The sequence below is a fragment of the Urocitellus parryii genome, chromosome 3, assembly GCF_045843805.1.
Source record: "Urocitellus parryii isolate mUroPar1 chromosome 3, mUroPar1.hap1, whole genome shotgun sequence".
Classification (NCBI taxonomy): Eukaryota; Metazoa; Chordata; class Mammalia; order Rodentia; family Sciuridae; genus Urocitellus; species Urocitellus parryii.
In genome coordinates, this window is record NC_135533.1 from 189,679,662 (window position 1) to 189,696,167 (window position 16,506).

At 44.4% G+C, this 16,506-nt stretch overlaps 1 protein-coding gene across 1 annotated transcript in view; it reads left to right on the plus strand.

Annotated features, from left to right (window-relative positions):
- The window catches only part of Cmtm7 (CKLF like MARVEL transmembrane domain containing 7), a 53,772-nt gene extending 37,466 nt beyond the window's left edge, over positions 1 to 16,306 (plus strand). The window contains exons 2-5 of the mRNA XM_026406189.2: positions 6,238 to 6,411; positions 10,388 to 10,486; positions 13,677 to 13,758; positions 15,666 to 16,306. Coding sequence (XP_026261974.1) covers positions 6,238 to 6,411; positions 10,388 to 10,486; positions 13,677 to 13,758; positions 15,666 to 15,679 — 369 coding nt within the window. The 3' untranslated portion in view covers positions 15,680 to 16,306. The remainder of the gene's footprint in view (positions 1 to 6,237; positions 6,412 to 10,387; positions 10,487 to 13,676; positions 13,759 to 15,665) is intronic.
- The last annotated feature ends 200 nt before the right edge of the window (positions 16,307 to 16,506 follow it).

The window sequence follows — 16,506 nt, forward strand, 5'->3', positions numbered from 1 at the left end:
GCAGATTGGAATATATAAAAAAATTAAATTTAGTTAAAAGTCTAACATAAGGGAAATTAGAGATGGAGAGATATATTTGCAAATCTGTAATAGACAATAAGTTAATGTTCAGACTACAAAGAATTCTTCAAATTTTCAATAAAAATATAGGCAATAGAAAAATAGACCAACAACACAAACAAGCAGAACCAATAAAACATGAAGAGATATCCAACCCACTAGTAATTGGGGAAATGAAAATTAAAGCAACAAGATATTTCTATCCTTTTCAAATACCAATAATACTGATAATCCGTGTTGGCAAGCTTCCCAGTGTAGGGAAACTCAAGTATTTGGGGGATAGCATTTTGGCACCAAACAACAAAATCTTAAACGTGTATATGCTTCTGCTCAGTAATCATACATCTACTAACAAGTACGTCCAATTCTTTGCAGGATTATTTGCATTAGTAAAAAATCTGGGGATGCACTAAATGCCCACCAAGAAAAGATGGTGTCAGTAGCAGATCTCAACCAGAGGCAGTCTTCTCTCCAGCTGGCTTTGGGCAATAGCTGGAGACAGTTTAGATTGTGGCAAAAGAAGTGGGTAGAGACGGCATCTAGTAGGCCAGGATGCTGTCACGAGGCCACCTGCAGGACAACTGGCCACCACAGAGAATAACCAGCTCACAATGTCCACAGAGCCGAGGTGGAGAAGGGGTTAAATAAAGCTGCAGACGTACTGAGGAATACCATACTGAGGAATACCGTGCAGCCAATTGAAAGAAAAGGTTAGATCTATGTATATGACACTAAAGAACTCCAAGATGTGTCGTTAAGAAATTGCTTTTATGAAGCTTACTATGTAATCCTTATAATGAAAGAAAACAAGTGAATTTTTAAAAATGCTAAATATCATTTCCCTTGCCCAGAGGCAACCACTGTAACCAGCTTCTTATAAATTCTTCTAGAACTACTCCCAGCATGGACAAACATAGACTCTAGCTTTTATTATGCTGACCCATGACCTTACTGCATGATTAGATTCAGAAACCAAGTTGCTGGGATTACAGATGTGCACCACCACACCCCATTCCTCTCTTGCATCTCTATGGCATTTTAATTTATAGCTACAAAATTAAATTATGCATGAGGGAGGGGTGGGGCGGGACTAACCCTTGAGAGTTTGGGGTGAGGCTCCCAGCTACATGACTGTTCATGAGCGTGAACTAAAACTATTCTAAGATGCTGATACAGTGGAGGGCTTAACAGGGAGGCATCAGTTAGTTTCCTTGGAACCAGGGCAAAATTCAGCCAAAGTCAGGAAGGTATCAAATTCCTCTTGTGCCTGCCCACTGCCAAGGCAAGTCATTTGTGAGCCTATCTGCATTAGAATGCAGTTTCCAGTCCCCAAATCATCATCCGCATTCTGACTTGGGGAACAAACCTGGCTTTCATCTCCTGGGCTTTTCTAGAAAAGCCTCTCAGAGTCGAGTCTGAGAGTTTCTGATGCTGGCTTTCATCTGTTCCACCCACCTCCCCTTACGCCTGTTTGTCTGTCTCACTAAAACATCATTCTAAGGTCAGGCCAGGGAGGGTGGAGTTGGGTGACCTGCTGGCATCTAGCCTGTGGCTCCCCAAATAAAGACATCTGGTGCCATCTTCAGCCAGACACAGGTAGGTGCAGTGAGCAGGCCTGGCCAGGATGGGAGGGCTGCAGTCAATGCGTCAGTGTGGAACAGGGCCCCCGAGACCATCCCACATCTCCTCTGCCCGGCTCAGAATAGGGCATCTGACCACTTCTTCCTGAACTCTCCAGAAATGTCTTACCATAGACCTCAAAATGCCATTTCTTCCTGGAGAGAGATACCCAGGCTGAGGGCCTGAGCGAGAGCACGGCATCCAGCAGTACGTGCTCACCTGAGTGTGGCAAAGACTGGCTTGGCTCTGAAGTCTCTCAGGTAAAGTCAATTTCCTCCTTTTCTTGTGAATTGGAAACCCATGGTGCCATCACAAAATCTTCTCTTCCGTGAGTAAGAATTCAGATAAGATGGAGTCGGAAAGGACATTAGTTCAGGAGAATGGATGTATCTAATCTGAGGTGACTCTATTGACTCCACACAATGTCACAGCCAGCCTGAGGAACCCTGGCTTTGATTTTTTTTTTTTTTTTTTTTTTTTTTGGACTGGGGATTGAACCACTAAGCTAAATTCCCAGCCCTTTTTAAATTTTTTTTTTTTTTTTTTTTGAGACAGGGCCTCACTCAGTTGCTAAGGGTCTCACTAAACTGATGCTGGCCTTGAACTTGTGATCCTCCTGCCTCCATCCGAGTTGCTGGGATTACAGGAGTAATCAAAGTAAATCACTGGTACCTTGCTTTGATTTGAGGGCTTTTGCATATTAACCCCCTGGACATCTATGTTCGATATTTTACTTTCAACTCTCATGACAGTTCAGTATACAAGTACAAACCTTTATGAGGGGAGCTAGGCAGCTCGTTAAGAAACTAGTTAGTGGGCTGGGGATGGGGCTCAAGCGGTAGCGCGCTCGCGTGGCATGCGTGCGGCCCGGGTTCGATCCTCAGCACCACATACCAACAAAGATGTTGTGTCCGCCGAGAACTAAAAAATAAATATTAAAAATTCTCTCTCTCTCTCCTCTCTCACTCTCTCTTTAAAAAAAAAAAAAAAAAAAGAAGAAACTAGTTAGTCCTGTGGCAGTATCATGTGAAGCTGCTCCATCAGAAGCATATCTGTCTTCCAGAGCACCTGCCTCTGCACCAGTCCTGTGCAGAACTCCTGCCTCAGCCATCTCCCACTTCAGTGTGTTTGTTGATTCCCTTTTCTATCTGGAAACAGGAATCCTGAGAGGGCTGAGAAGGAGGGGGAAATTTAACAGCCTTTTCTCCACCACTGTCTTTTTCTTTCATCTTTCTGGTTGGATCCTGACTGTTGATCTAAATGATTCAGGGTCCCCTGCATTTACAGAAGTTACTGGCCTTAGAATTTCTAAAAAGTTTGATGTCAATCAAATCATTTTGGGGTTTGTTTGTTTTTGCTTTAGTGCACTAGCTAAGCCACTGGCTGCTTAAAGCTGGGATCAATAAATCCTTGGGCCAGGCATAATGGGCACACCTCAGTAATCCCAGTGACGCAGGAGGATGAGGCAGAAGGATCACAAGTTTGAGGCCAGCCTGGACAATTTAGTGAGACCTTTTTATCAAATTTTTAAAAATTGTTTAAAAAGGGCTGGGGATATAGCTAAGGGGTAGAGTGTACCTGGGTTCAATTCCCAGTACTATAAAAATTAAATAAATAAATAAATCCTTGGCCAAAAGGAAGCTTTTAGGAGTATGCGTAAGCACACATCATGTGCAAAGCCAGTGAGATTTTCTTAAAGTGGGCTTTCCCAGAGAAGGGTGCATGGTAGGTGGCCTTTGGCCAAGTGGACGGAATTCAGGAAGTCTCCCTTTACAACCACATTTCCCAGAGAGACTTGAGATGGTTTGTTACAGAGAAGTCAGTACTTCCTGCTGCACAAAATGCTCAAGTGGCTTATACAAAAGGGTGTAGTGTTTGCATATGGCCTGCACAGATCCTCCCAATACACAGTGCTAGGCATGGAATCCATGCTAGGCAAGTGCTCTCCCACTGAGCTACACCTCCAGCCCCTTCCCATATACTTGAAATCATCTCTAGATGACTCATCATACCTAACACAATGTAAATGCTATGTAAATAGTCGCTACACTGTATTTCTTAGTGAATAATGTTAAGAAAGACTGTACATTTTTGGTACAGATACAATTTTTTTTCCAAGTATTTCAATCCATTTTGGTTGAATCCACAAATACAGAACCAGCAGACAGGATGGCCAACTGAATATATCATTTCTAGTCCTTAAGCATCTGGGATTTCCTTCTGTAGAAGGCATGACCCGGGGAACACAATAGGTTTCTAACTGAATCCAATTAGTCAGTCAACTGCACCAACATTATTTATTGGACAACCCAACCTTTCCCCTACTGATGTGAACACCAGCTTGTATCAATCTACTGTCTACAAAGCAATCATCAACTTTAAAGCACCTTAAAGGCCTAAGACATAAAACCCTTCAATAATTTCTCACACTCTTGAATCAAAATCTATTAAGGAGGCCAAAGGTGCTGCCAGTTCTGATCCTGGGAGCTTAGAGGAGTAAGACCTTCCCAGGCCTCTTTTGTCTTTGGGGAAACTTCTGCATCCCTGTATTTCCATGAAAAAGTGCTGACTCTGTTACTCCCATGAAGAGCTGGAAAAAAAATCTTTGCATGAAATTAGTTACAAAAATTGCCTTTCCATCTAGGCATCTTACTGCCTCATCCCAGATTATCTGCATTTTAAGGCAGGCTTGGAATAAAAATCACCCAGCGCATGAGGATCTCAGTGTAGGTCTGGGGAGGCCCATAGACATCCCCAAGTAAGGGAGGCCTGGAACTGGCACTGATGAGGCAGCAAAGCCCTGGCAATCCTGCACACCCGAATCCAGCAGAGGCTCCCTTCGAAGTCTTGAAACAGCCTCCAGGTGTGAATCATTCTATTACCATGGCTGGGTGGCTGCAGAGGAACTGAGAAAATGAAAATACTCACGTTGCTCATTAGCAAACTGCAATATGCAAATGTTGAGGGTGCCTTCATGTCAGGGCCACACTCTGCTTTTTTTCATCTGTTAAAGCAGAGCATTCCTCAGCCCCACTCCAAGCTTCAAGCCAAGAGTCCTCTTTGTACTTATTACCGAGGATCTTGATGGAGTGCTTTGAACGAGGACTTTAGAAAATAAAAGTGATTGCAGTGCTGACCACTGGAACTGGAGTTAGATCCATTCTCGTGGCCTAATTCTCATTGCAGACTATCATTTTCTACACTAGGGTTTTTCAACAGCAGTTCAATAGTTAAGGGGTCACATTTGGGGCCAGACCATTGTCGATTATAGGGGCCATCCTACCCATGGTGATGTTTTTTTTTTAGCAGAACCTCTGGCATCTTTAAATCATGCCCTTTAAATACCAGCAGCAACCTCCTGCACACCTGCTACAGCAACCCAAAATGTGTCCAGACATTGCCAGATGTCTCAGAGGACACAGAGATCACACACGGGCCCACAAACATACATGTGTACACAGCCTTTGAGAATCACCATCTTTATAGGAAAGAGGTAGTATAAAAGAATCTGTACTAAGTTGATTGTGCTCTTCAGATAGAACCTAACAGTTTATGTACACTTAATATCTGTGGTTTGGTTTGTTCCCTGTGTGGAGTGGACAAGGTTTTAATCTCTTTGGTCTTCACAAAAACTCAGAATCTCCTCTTCCCTCATCCCAGTCTACTCTCCTAACATGTTCAGATGTTGCTGGTAACAACGTTTACCTGACCTGTTAATTCAGTAACAGGTCATTAATAATTCTGCACAATAACTTATTCATTTACGCAACACTATTACTTAGGACTGAGCAAGCACTGCCTCCTAAACAGGATTCCCATCTGTTTGATGCTACGCCTCTTTTGTGATGTGGGTAGGCAGAACAGCATCCAACATGGAGGAACATGGCCCCTAGAATCAGACCTGGATTCAAATCCAGCTCCACTGCTTACAAGCTGGGTAGACCTGGACTGGTTACTGAATTTGCATGCCTCCTTTCCCCCCATATGAAAATAGGAATGATTTTGTCAATCTGGCAGATTCTACAAAGCCTCAATGCGATCACGTTTGTCACACATCAGTAAATGGTCCCTTAGTACCTGCCAACCAGTACGTCATAAGGTGTGAGTCACCATCTTTGTAGGTCTGAAACAATCAAATGTGGGCAGCTTGGTACAGCTCAACCCAACATGTAACCCTAGGTCTAACATCACTCTAGTCTTTGCTTTATGAGAAGGTCCAGCAAATGAATGAAACAATTCTGCTATTTTATTTTCTTATACTCCTCTTTCTGAGAAGAAGGCATCCTGCCAGCACAACATAATAAACTTCAGAGAGGCCGGAGTCTGTCGCAGCAGCCATCCTTGCTCACAACCAGCATGTGTTTTTAAAAGATTGTACTACATGAAAGGGCACTTTTCTGACCTTCCCACCAAATTGTGCAGAAATAACCTGAATTGGAACAGCCTGTCAGTTCTGGCTGTCAGGGGAGCCTTGGGTGGCTGTTCTGCTGTTTGTTCCCCAGGTACCCATCTTGGGCAGGCATTTCTCTGATGTCACTTGCTGTGTTTGTGTCTCAGGTCACTCTGCTGATCGCCTTCATCTGTGTGCGGAGCTCCGTGTGGATTGACTACGGTGCCTTCAGCTACTTTGAAGTCGTCACCATTTGTGACTTGATCATGATCCTGGCCTTTTACCTGGTCCACCTCTTCCGCTTCTACCGTGTGCTCACCTGCATCAGCTGGCCCCTGTCGGTAAGAGCTAGAGACCTAGCGCTGTCCTCAGCATGCACCAGTCAAGGTATCGGCTAGGGCGTTGGGACCCAAGATTTTGTCAATCTGGCAGATCCTACAAAGCCTCAATGCGATCACGTTTGTCACACATCAGTAAATGATCCCTTAGTGCCTGCCGACCAGTACGTCATAAGGTGTGAGTCACTATCTTTGTAGGTAACTAGTCCTAGTCCACCTCTTGAATCATCCTTTGCTGCTTCAGCCCTGATTTTCCAACCATTTGATGCACATCTCTGATGTCCTAGTGGTTTCTAGAACTAACTTTCCAGCTACAAGAAGTCTGTAGCTCTTGGGTATATTTCCAGAGTTGTGCAACCCATCACCATGGTCAATTTTAGAACATTTAGTCTCAAAAAGAAATTCCTTCCTCTTTAGCTACCATCTCCTTACCTCTCAGCTCCTCCAGCCCTAATCTTTCTGTCTCTACAATTTTCCTATTCTGGATGTTTCTCATGCATGGAATAATGTATGTGGCTGGCTGCTTTCACTTGGCAGAATGTTTTCTGGGTCCATCCATATTGTAGTATTATCAGGATTTCATTTCTCTTTGTAATCAATTCTTTTTCCACCATCTAGATACACCATCTTGTTTTTCATTCATCTGGTGGTAGGTCAGATTTACCATTTGGCTATTAGGAGTCATGCTGCTAATAGTTTGGCAGTTTGGCAAACTGCCAGACTCTGTGTTGCTGGACATTCCTGTTAGCAGTGTGTGAGTGCAGCAATTTCTCCTTGCTGATGCCAACTTTTGTGATTTTCTGCTTCTAGCCATTCTAATGGGTATGAAGTGGTACCTCATGTAGTCTTTTTTTTTGTGTGTGTGTGTGTGTGTGTGTGGTGCTGGGGATTGAACCTTGTGCATGCTATATCCCTAGCCCTCATGTAGTCTTGATTTGCATTTCTCTTGACTAACAAAGTCAGCAATTTTTTCATGCTTGTTGATTGTCAAGCATGAAAATTTGTCAATTTTCTAATTATTTATCTTTTTATTATTGAGTTGAATTTTTTTTCTATTTCTAGAGAAAAGTCCCTTATTATACATATATTATTTGCAAATATTTCCTCCCATCCTGTTGCTTGTTTTTTTAACTTACTGGTTGGTGTCCTTTAAAGAACAAGTTTTTAAATTTGGTTAGTCTAATTTGTCTTTTTTTTTCTCATGTTTTGGTACCATATTAAAGAAACTGTTACTAAATCCAAGATCATGAAGATTTGCCTCTGTGTTTTCTTCTAAGTTTTTATAGTTTTAGTTTTTACACTTTGAGTGGGTTTTTTTAGTTTGGTTTGGTTTGGTGTCTGTGTGAGTGTGTGTGTGTGTGTGTGGTACTTGAAATCGAAACCAGGGCTCACATACACTAGGCAAGCGCTGTACTGCTGAGCCACATCCCCAGCCCTAGGTTAATTTTTGCATTTAGCAAGAGGTAAATGTTCAACTTCATCATTTTGCCCGTAGATATCCAGTTTCCCAGAACTATGTGGCAGAAAGATTGTTCTTTTCCCATTAAATGGCCTTGCCACCTTTGTTGAAAATCCGTTGACCATAAATTCATGGATTTATTTCTGAACTCTCAGTTCTATTCTGTTGGTCTGTATGTCTATCTTTATATCATAATTACACTATCTTGATTATTGCAGCTTTGTAGTAAGTTGTGAAATTAGGAAATGTAGTGTTCCCAGTTTCTTCTTTTTCCAGGATTATTTTGGATCATTGTAATTCCATATGAACTTTACAATCAGCTTTTCAATTTCTACAGAGACATCAGCTGAGACTCTAACAGGGATTGCATTGAATCTGTAGATCAATTTGGGGAGTACAACCATCCGAACAATACTAAATTTTAGGATCCAAGAACATGGATGATCTTTTCATTTATTTAGATCTCCCTTCTTCATTTCTTTCAACACTGTTTTTGTAGTTTTCTGAGTATTTTATTCTTTTTGATGCTATTTCAAATGTCCTTACTTTCATTTTTAGATGGTTCGTTGCAAGTATATAAATACTTTTTTGTCTGTTGATTTGTAACCTGAACCTTAACTGAACTCCTTTATTAGTTCTAATGGATTTCTAGTGGATTCCTTAGGACTTTCTTTATACAAGATCATGCCCTCTACAAATAGAGACGGTTTCACTGCTTGCTGGCTAACTAGTTGCCTTTTACTCCATGGTCTTGCCTTCTTGTAAGAAAGTAGTCGAACAAATTATTGACTGTCAGATAGAAGCGGCAAAAAACAGACATCCGCTCTCTTTTCCCTGGTCTGAGGAGAGAAGGACTTCATCTTTCATCATTAAATGTAATGTTAGGTGTGAGTTTTTATAGATGCCCTTTATCAGATTGAGGAAGTTCCCTTTTAGTTCTACTTGGTTAAGTGTTTTTATCATGAAAGGGTATCAGATCATGCTTTTTTTTAAAAAAAAAAAATATCCAGTCTGACAGCCTCTGCCTCTTGATTATTCACTCTGTTATTTTGAGAGAAAGTCCTTTGTGCTCAAACGTTATAAAGCCCCTTTCAAGTGATGATACCCTCTCACTTCTTTTGAGAACAAGCTTATCCGGGCATCTGGATGCTGACAGTGAACAAGCAAAGCAGAGAAGAAATGCTAGAGGACAGGAACAAAGAAAGGCTGAGAGGGGAATGTTGAAAGGACAGGCTCAACCACACTTTTTTGGCTGCGTACTCTTTGAGGTCCCTTGCACTTAGGATTCTCTCCAGTCCATTTTCTCTGTCCCTTACCATCTTCCTCTTCCTCTGTGGGTGAGAACCCTGGAGGTGGGGAACTTCCAGTTGTTCATCTGCTCTTAGGTAGATTCTCTGTGGTCTCCCTTGTGATCCTCCTAAGGAGGATCTCCACTAAGGAGAAACCCAGGTCTTTGATTTTACACAATTTTGAGAGGATCTGCAGCTTAAAAGTGGATTGGGGGAAAAGGTTTTCCAAAATTCAATAACTGTCACCCTGATGGGCAGAATTTCATTGAGGAATAATTTCTAAATTTTCATCAAAGAGAACTGAATGTGGAGGCACTCTGGATTTCGAGGAGTACTATAAATGGCCCCATGCTTACGTTCTCCTCTGAGCTGGTGTTGGATGAGGAGGAGGAAGGAAGGGTGAGGTGTCATTCATCCTGTGCTGATGAATGACAGAGGTCCAGCCCCTGCCAGGGCCTGCAAAGGTGCTGATTTAAATAGAAATGGAATGGACCCTCCTGGGCTGAGGCAAGAAGGGAAGGTGGAGTCAGACCCTCTAGTAGACCCCCCTGGTAGAGTTCAGCTAGAGGGACACTGGAGAGACCAGCAGGACTTGGGAGAAAGCCAGCGGCCACCACACCCCCACAGACACTTCACAGAAGAGCTGCCGACCTCATGCTGGCCTTTGACTCAGAGTCTGAGGGATCCCCAGGAACAAGCACCCCTCAAGTCCACACCTGGAAGCATCCAGAGTGGGAAAGTGCTGTGGTCAGCCACACAAAGTCAACACATTGTTAGCCCAGAACGTCTCCAAAGCAGAAGAGAAAGGCTCAAGTCTCTTTAAGGGGCTTTGCTTCTCAGAGCTGGAGTTTTGTTTAGACTCTGAAGCCTGGGAGTTGCAGGATTACTCATTTTGCTTTTTAATAGCCTGAGCCAGAGGTCAAGGTACTGTCTGTGAAAGGACCCCGGGAGTGGAACCATCCTTAGTGCATACCTTTGCTTTCTGGAGAAGCTTCCTTCCTCTGTCCTGTTCCCCTCCTGCCTGCCGGGCATCGTTGCTCTGGTACTTGGCCTCTTCCTGGCCAGCCTCCCGCTGGCTGCTGGCATGCTATGCTACTACTCCTGCCAGGGCAAGCGAATAGAGGGAGCATGGCTCTCTCTTCTTCTTGTCATCTCTTCTGAGGCCCAGCTGCTCCCCAGGAACCAGGAGTGGTGCACATCACCCACCTGTTTGCCTCTGTTTCGCCCCCAGGAACTTCTGCACTATGTCATCGGTACCCTGCTCCTCCTCATCGCCTCCATCGTGGCGGCCTCCAGGAGTTACAGCCAGAGCGGACTGGTAGCCGGAGCGGTGAGGATGCTCTTGGAACCTTTAGGAATGAAGTCATAGCTTAGTCGCTCCTTTCTTCCCCATGGGGGCAGAGAAGGAGTTGGTTTCCTGGGACCCACCTTCATAGGCTTGATAACTGCCTCCAGCCAGCCAGCAGCTGTCTCCAAAGAGCCTGACACTTGGACTCACAGCACACGGTCCTCGACAGTGGACTGTCAGGGCTGTTAGCAAATTCTAATGGCCCCAGTACTCCTGGCCTCTTTCTCACAGCCACTACTTAAATGGAGGGGCAGGGTTTTAATTCACAAGCCCACTCTGAACATTTGCTTTGGCTGCCTGTGCAGAGAAAGATTTGGTGGCCTTTTTTGGATCCAGGAGGAAGAGTACTATGATCCATCAGTGATATCTGCCTTGAGTCTTAACTTTGCCATTTTGTATTTTTAACACCGTTCAGGCCAGGAAATAATACTCCTGTACCTTTTGGAGTCAAAAATTGATCCACCTGATACCCTTAAGTAGAAGTAGCTGGAAATGTTAAAAAAAAAAAACTATAGTGCAGTGGAAGATATATACATAGGGAGGTATGATTTTTTTTAAGATTCATAGATTTCTGTCATCTGACTTATGATTTCACTAACTTTATAGTTCAGTGGCTTAGGGGCCAGTATAGATTTGCTTTCCTAGGGCTGGGGATATAGCTCAGTTTGGTAGAGTGCTGGCCTTGCATGCTTAAGGCCCTGAATTCAATCCCCAGCACTACCAAAAAAACAAAAACAAAGACAAAAACACCAGATGTGTTTCCCTAATGAAAAAGGTAATTTTTTCGGGGAGGCACAGGGGGTACTGGGGATTGAACCCCGGAGTGCTTAACTACTGAGCCACATCCCCAGCCCCTTTTTTAAATATTTTATTTAGAGATAGGGTCTCACTAAGTTGTTTAGAGCCTCACTAAGTTACTGAAGCTGGCTTTGAACTTTTGATCCTCCTGCCTCAGCCTCCCTAACTGCTAGGATTACAGGCATGCATCACCACCCTCAGCAAGAAGGCAAATATTTTAGGGGCTGGGGATGTGGCTCAAGTGGTAGTGCACTCACCTGGCATGCATGAGGCAATGGGTTCCATCCTCGGCACCACGTAAAAATAAAATTAAGATATTGTGTCCACCATTTTTTTGTTTTTTTTTTTTTAAAAAGAAGGCAAATTTTTAAAAATGAGTTCTAAGATAAGTTCTGTGTGTGAGTTTCACTTATGCACATCACCAGGCTCTCTGGAGTCTGGCCCGGGGCTGGGTTTGTTCCTGAATTACTCTAGAGAGGGAGGGTCTCCTCTGAAGGTTAGCACAGGGACCCAACATCACTGCATACAGTGGCCAAGATCCTAAACACCTATGCCCCCTAATACACCTCCACACGCCCCTTTCTGTGCTGTCTCTGAGGAGAGGAGCAGCATCCATTGCAGGTCAGCATTTGCCCGACAAGTGCAGGCTGGTGGGAGAGGCACACTGTGCTCCAGGGTGCACCCAGGGACAGTCCCGCTGGGCTTTATAAGCAGATCACAAAGAACCACATTAGCTCAGGAGTCCCAAGAGCTAATACTTATCATACACTGGCTTTGTACCTAAGTCCAAATCTGGACCATGGAGAAATCAGAAAAAAAAAAAAATGTAAAAAATATGGTCCCTGCTTAGGAGAAAATGGTCATCAAGCTTCAGAGATGGGGACAGGGCCCATGAAACAATTAGCAAACAAGGCATTGTCGTCTAGAATAGCATTCTGTAGTGACATAATAATAAACTGTTCAATTATGCAGTGCAGACAGTTGGGGACCGGGATGCTATATAATGTGCTAATTGTGCAGAACAGACAATGAGAGGCCAGGACAGGCTCTAATAAGCTAATTATATGGTGCAGACAATTGGTACAAAGGGAGCCAAGGAAAAGGCACTGGGAGTGCAAGTGGGAGTGGGCTGGTGGGGGCAGCTGTTTATGTCAACCAGCAGCTGTCCAGAAAAGAAAAGCAAACCTTGTTGAAAAGCCTACCTTTCATCTGGCTGCTCATGGACAGTACCTGTGGGACATCAGCCGGTGACCTCAGCAGTGAACTAGTGGTAGCATGGCATCCCGGAGGCCTCAATATGCATCTGAGAACACCCAGACCACCGACTGGCAGAGCGTGGGTTCTAGAGTCAGACCTCAAGTCTCAGACCCTGTCCCTGACTCTGGCTGCTCTGCAACACCTTAGGCAAACCCTTGACTCCCCCGTTCTTCCATTTGTTTAGCTGTGAAATGATGAGAGATGTGATATCACCCTCCACCTCGAAGGATTGTGAGGTGCAAGGAATCTGCTCAGCTTAAGAGCTTAAATCCAAGCAGCTGCATAGTTAGTGCTCAGTGGATTTCAGCTGCCACAGCTGCCAAGGTTGGTCACAAGCCAGGAACATGACTGCAGACCTAGTGGTGTCCAAGACATCAGGGCGGGGCCTGCACCCTCTAGACCATTCCATGAGCCCTTTTCAAGGTCCTCTTCCTGTCCGGGCACCCTGTTCCCCCCCTGCAAATGAGGAGCCTGGGCCTAGGTCTGCCCTGCTCATACCTGAGCACTGGCTGGTCCCTGAAAAGAACAGAGGACTGCCGTAAGCTATTTTAATCTAATGTTATCTAAATATGTGCACACGTGAAACCAGGTACACAGGCCTCAGCTTCTGGCTCACACACAGCAATAAAGCCACAACAGAGCAGAAAGCTAGTATGAGTGAAAGGCAAACGATGCCAACACATCAATCAAATCCATTTGAACATTAAAAATTGTAAAACCCAAATTAAATTTAAATGATTTAATTATTAATAATACATTTAAATAATTAAATTTCCACTTTTTTCTTCTTTATTAGTCCAGGGTAATCAAAATCCAGTGGTTGACCCCCAACTTGGTTGTTCATATGAATGCCAGCCTGGGAACTGGAGTTGCTTAGGGCCAAGGGTGGAGACCCAGAGGCCTGGCTGTCAGGCCTGACCGGGGCTGAACCCAGGAGGACTAAAGCCAGGGACTGGCCCCTGCAGGCTTCATCTCTGTATCTGAAGTGGTCAGGTCAGAGGATAACCCAAGCTTCCTTTCAGTGGTGGACAGTTCGGAGAACAAGCAGGAAGATAAGAAACAGGAATGCCCAAGGGATGGGCCTGTGGCCTGTGAACTTCCTCTCTCTCCTTTGCAGATATTTGGTTTCCTGGCTACCTTTCTGTGCTTGGCAAGCGTGTGGCTGTCCTACAAGATCTCGTGTGTAACCCAGTCAACAGGTGAGCTCCCATTATCTGTATGCAGAGGTCTCCGAAAGACCCCCGCTCAGGAACAGGACAGCTTGTCCTTGGCTTTGGCAGTCGGGAATGCCCCAGTGCTGAGGAGGCCATGCATGACCCATGTCAGCTCAGAAGTGGTATCAGAGCCCAGGGCCTGGCAGAAGGAAGGGGGGAACCCAAGAGACCCTGCTGTCATTCCCATGTCCATCACCCAGGGGCGCCCTGACATTTCAGCTTCTGATGGCAAGCATTTTCTTAAAAATAAGTTTCCTAATGGCAGAAATAAAGCACTTGCCTTGCAAATGAGAGGCACTGGATCCGATCCTAGCACCACATAAAAACAAAGGCATTGAGTCCATGCGCAACTAAAATATATATATTAAAAAAGAAAAAAAAAAGAAAGTACAAATGAAAGTGTTTTTGTTTTTGTTTTGGTACTCCTGTTTGAACCCAAGAGTGCTATACCACCAAGCTACATCCCCAGCCCTTTTTATTTTTTATTTAGAGATAGGGTCTTGCTAAGCTGCCTTAGCCTCTCAAGGAGCTGGGATTACAGGTGTGCACCACCACACTGAGTGAGAATTCTTTTTTAATAAAAATTATCTGTCGGGCTGGGATTCTAGCTCAGTGGTAGAGTAGAAGGCACTGGGTTCGATCCTTAGCACCACATTGTATCCAGGGGCTCTCAACCACTGAGCTACATCCTGCCCTTTTCCATTTTTTTTTTTTTATTTTGAGACAGGGTCTCGCTGAGTTGCTGAAACTGGCTTTGAACTTGCCAACCTCCTGCCTCAGCCTCCTGAGCCACTGGAATTACAGGCGTGCACCACCACACCCAGCCCTAATATTTTTTATCTTTAGAATAAGTTCTTAGTAACAGATGACTATAAACCTGACCCAACTTTTGGTTAATACACTTCTTTCTTTGAGCCATCCCTTCCTTTCTGTATGCTTTTTCTTTCGTCTTCAAAAATCACATTAGAAGTATCAAAGCCTGCACCTTACAGAAAGGGGGCCATGGCACAGCTTAACCTGCTGCAGCCTTCACTGGCAGGAAGTTCACAGGACGCCCAGTGAAAGGAGCCAGGCATGGAAGCCCACGCAGTGCAGGGCTCGTGCAGAGCTGCCCAGAACAGGCAAATCCAGAGACGCAGAGTAGGCCAGTCGGTGCCTGGAAATGCAGGGGAGGGGCATTTGAGGGTGACTGCTCATGGCTTGGGGTTTCTATCTGATGGAGATGCTCTAAAATTGTAGAGGAGGTTGCACAATTCGGTGAATATTCTGAAAACCATTATTGAAGTAGTTCACTTTAGATGGGTGAATTGTGTGGCATGTGAATTATATCCCAGGACAGCTGTTTGGGAAAAAATGAATGGGGAATTAAAGAAATAAAAAACACAGTGGCGAATGTGGTAAATAAAAAATAAATAAGAAAAGTGATACCTTAAAACCATAAACTATAAATATTTGTATAAATACATAATTTAAAATCAGGGAGAGACAGCTATCATGGTATGCACTTGTAGTCCCTGCTCTCAGGAGGCTGAGGCAGGAGGATTGTTTGAGGCTGGGAGCTCAAGACCAGCATGCACACACACAAAAAAAGCTCATGGAGGAATTGCTGAAAGAAATCATTAATGGAGTCGAAGGGGGTTACTATCTCTAGGGAATAGGACTGAGGAGGGAGATGTAGGAATAAGAGGCCCCTCCACACTATGTAATTTTTTTTGTCTCTAAAAAAATGTATTTAAAAAGAATAAAATAATTCCAATGAAAGTTGGTGCTGGGTGGAAGAAAGAAATGCGCAGAGAAAAACTTGGGGAGTCAAGCTGTGGCTTCTGGTTGAAGCCCTTGGGTCAGTTCCGTCTCCCCACAAACTGATCTAACTTTGCCATTTCCTTCCCAAGATGCAGCTGTTTGACAAGGCCTCAGCCTCTGGGTGCCTCAAAAGGAACTGCAGGACGTGGGCCTGGCAGACAGGAGGACCAGTGACCCCAGGCACGGCTTCTGGACTGTTCCTATGCCAAAGTCGCAAGCAGGCTAATAGGCACCAGGACGGCCCCCCTGGCCTCCAGCTTCCCCAAGACACCAGGACTCAGCGCCTGGGCTGGCCAGAGCCTCTGTCTCCAGTCTTCCCTGGAGAACTTTCCTCCCCCTCTGGGAAAGGAAGCAGCTCCAAGGGCAGCCTGTCTCTCCTGCCTGCTTTTAGCAGCACCTCAGGTACTGAACACGACGGTGGGCTCCCAGGTCTGCTTCTCCTTCACATTCCTTGGGGGGGAGCGAAGATGCCTCAATCCTCATAAAAATAAAGCCACCTCCTAATTTATCTAGCCTGTCAATCTGATCTTGAAGATGCCCTCCTTCTTAAGGTGACATGCCTGCACAAACACTAGGTGGCCAGCCTGTTGTCTCCCTCCCTCCCCTCTCTCTGCCTTTGTTACGGTTGTGTGTGTGTGTGTGTGTGTGTGTGTGTGCGCTTGTGTGTTTTTAAATAAAATATTAGCCAAGTGCAGAAGACTTTCTTATTGAACTAGAAGAAGCCTGTAAAGCTAGGCCTTTGCCTTTGAGTTTATGTCTGGCACATGACCCTAAACCCAGTGCTGTGTATATACTCAAATTCTCATAAAAAAAAAAAGGAGAATCTTTTTTTTCTATTTTCTACTGTTTTTTTTTTTTTTTGAGGTGGGGCAATGGCAATAAAGTTGGGTTTTAGGTAAGTATATGCAGTTCTAAATTCATATTTGCTTC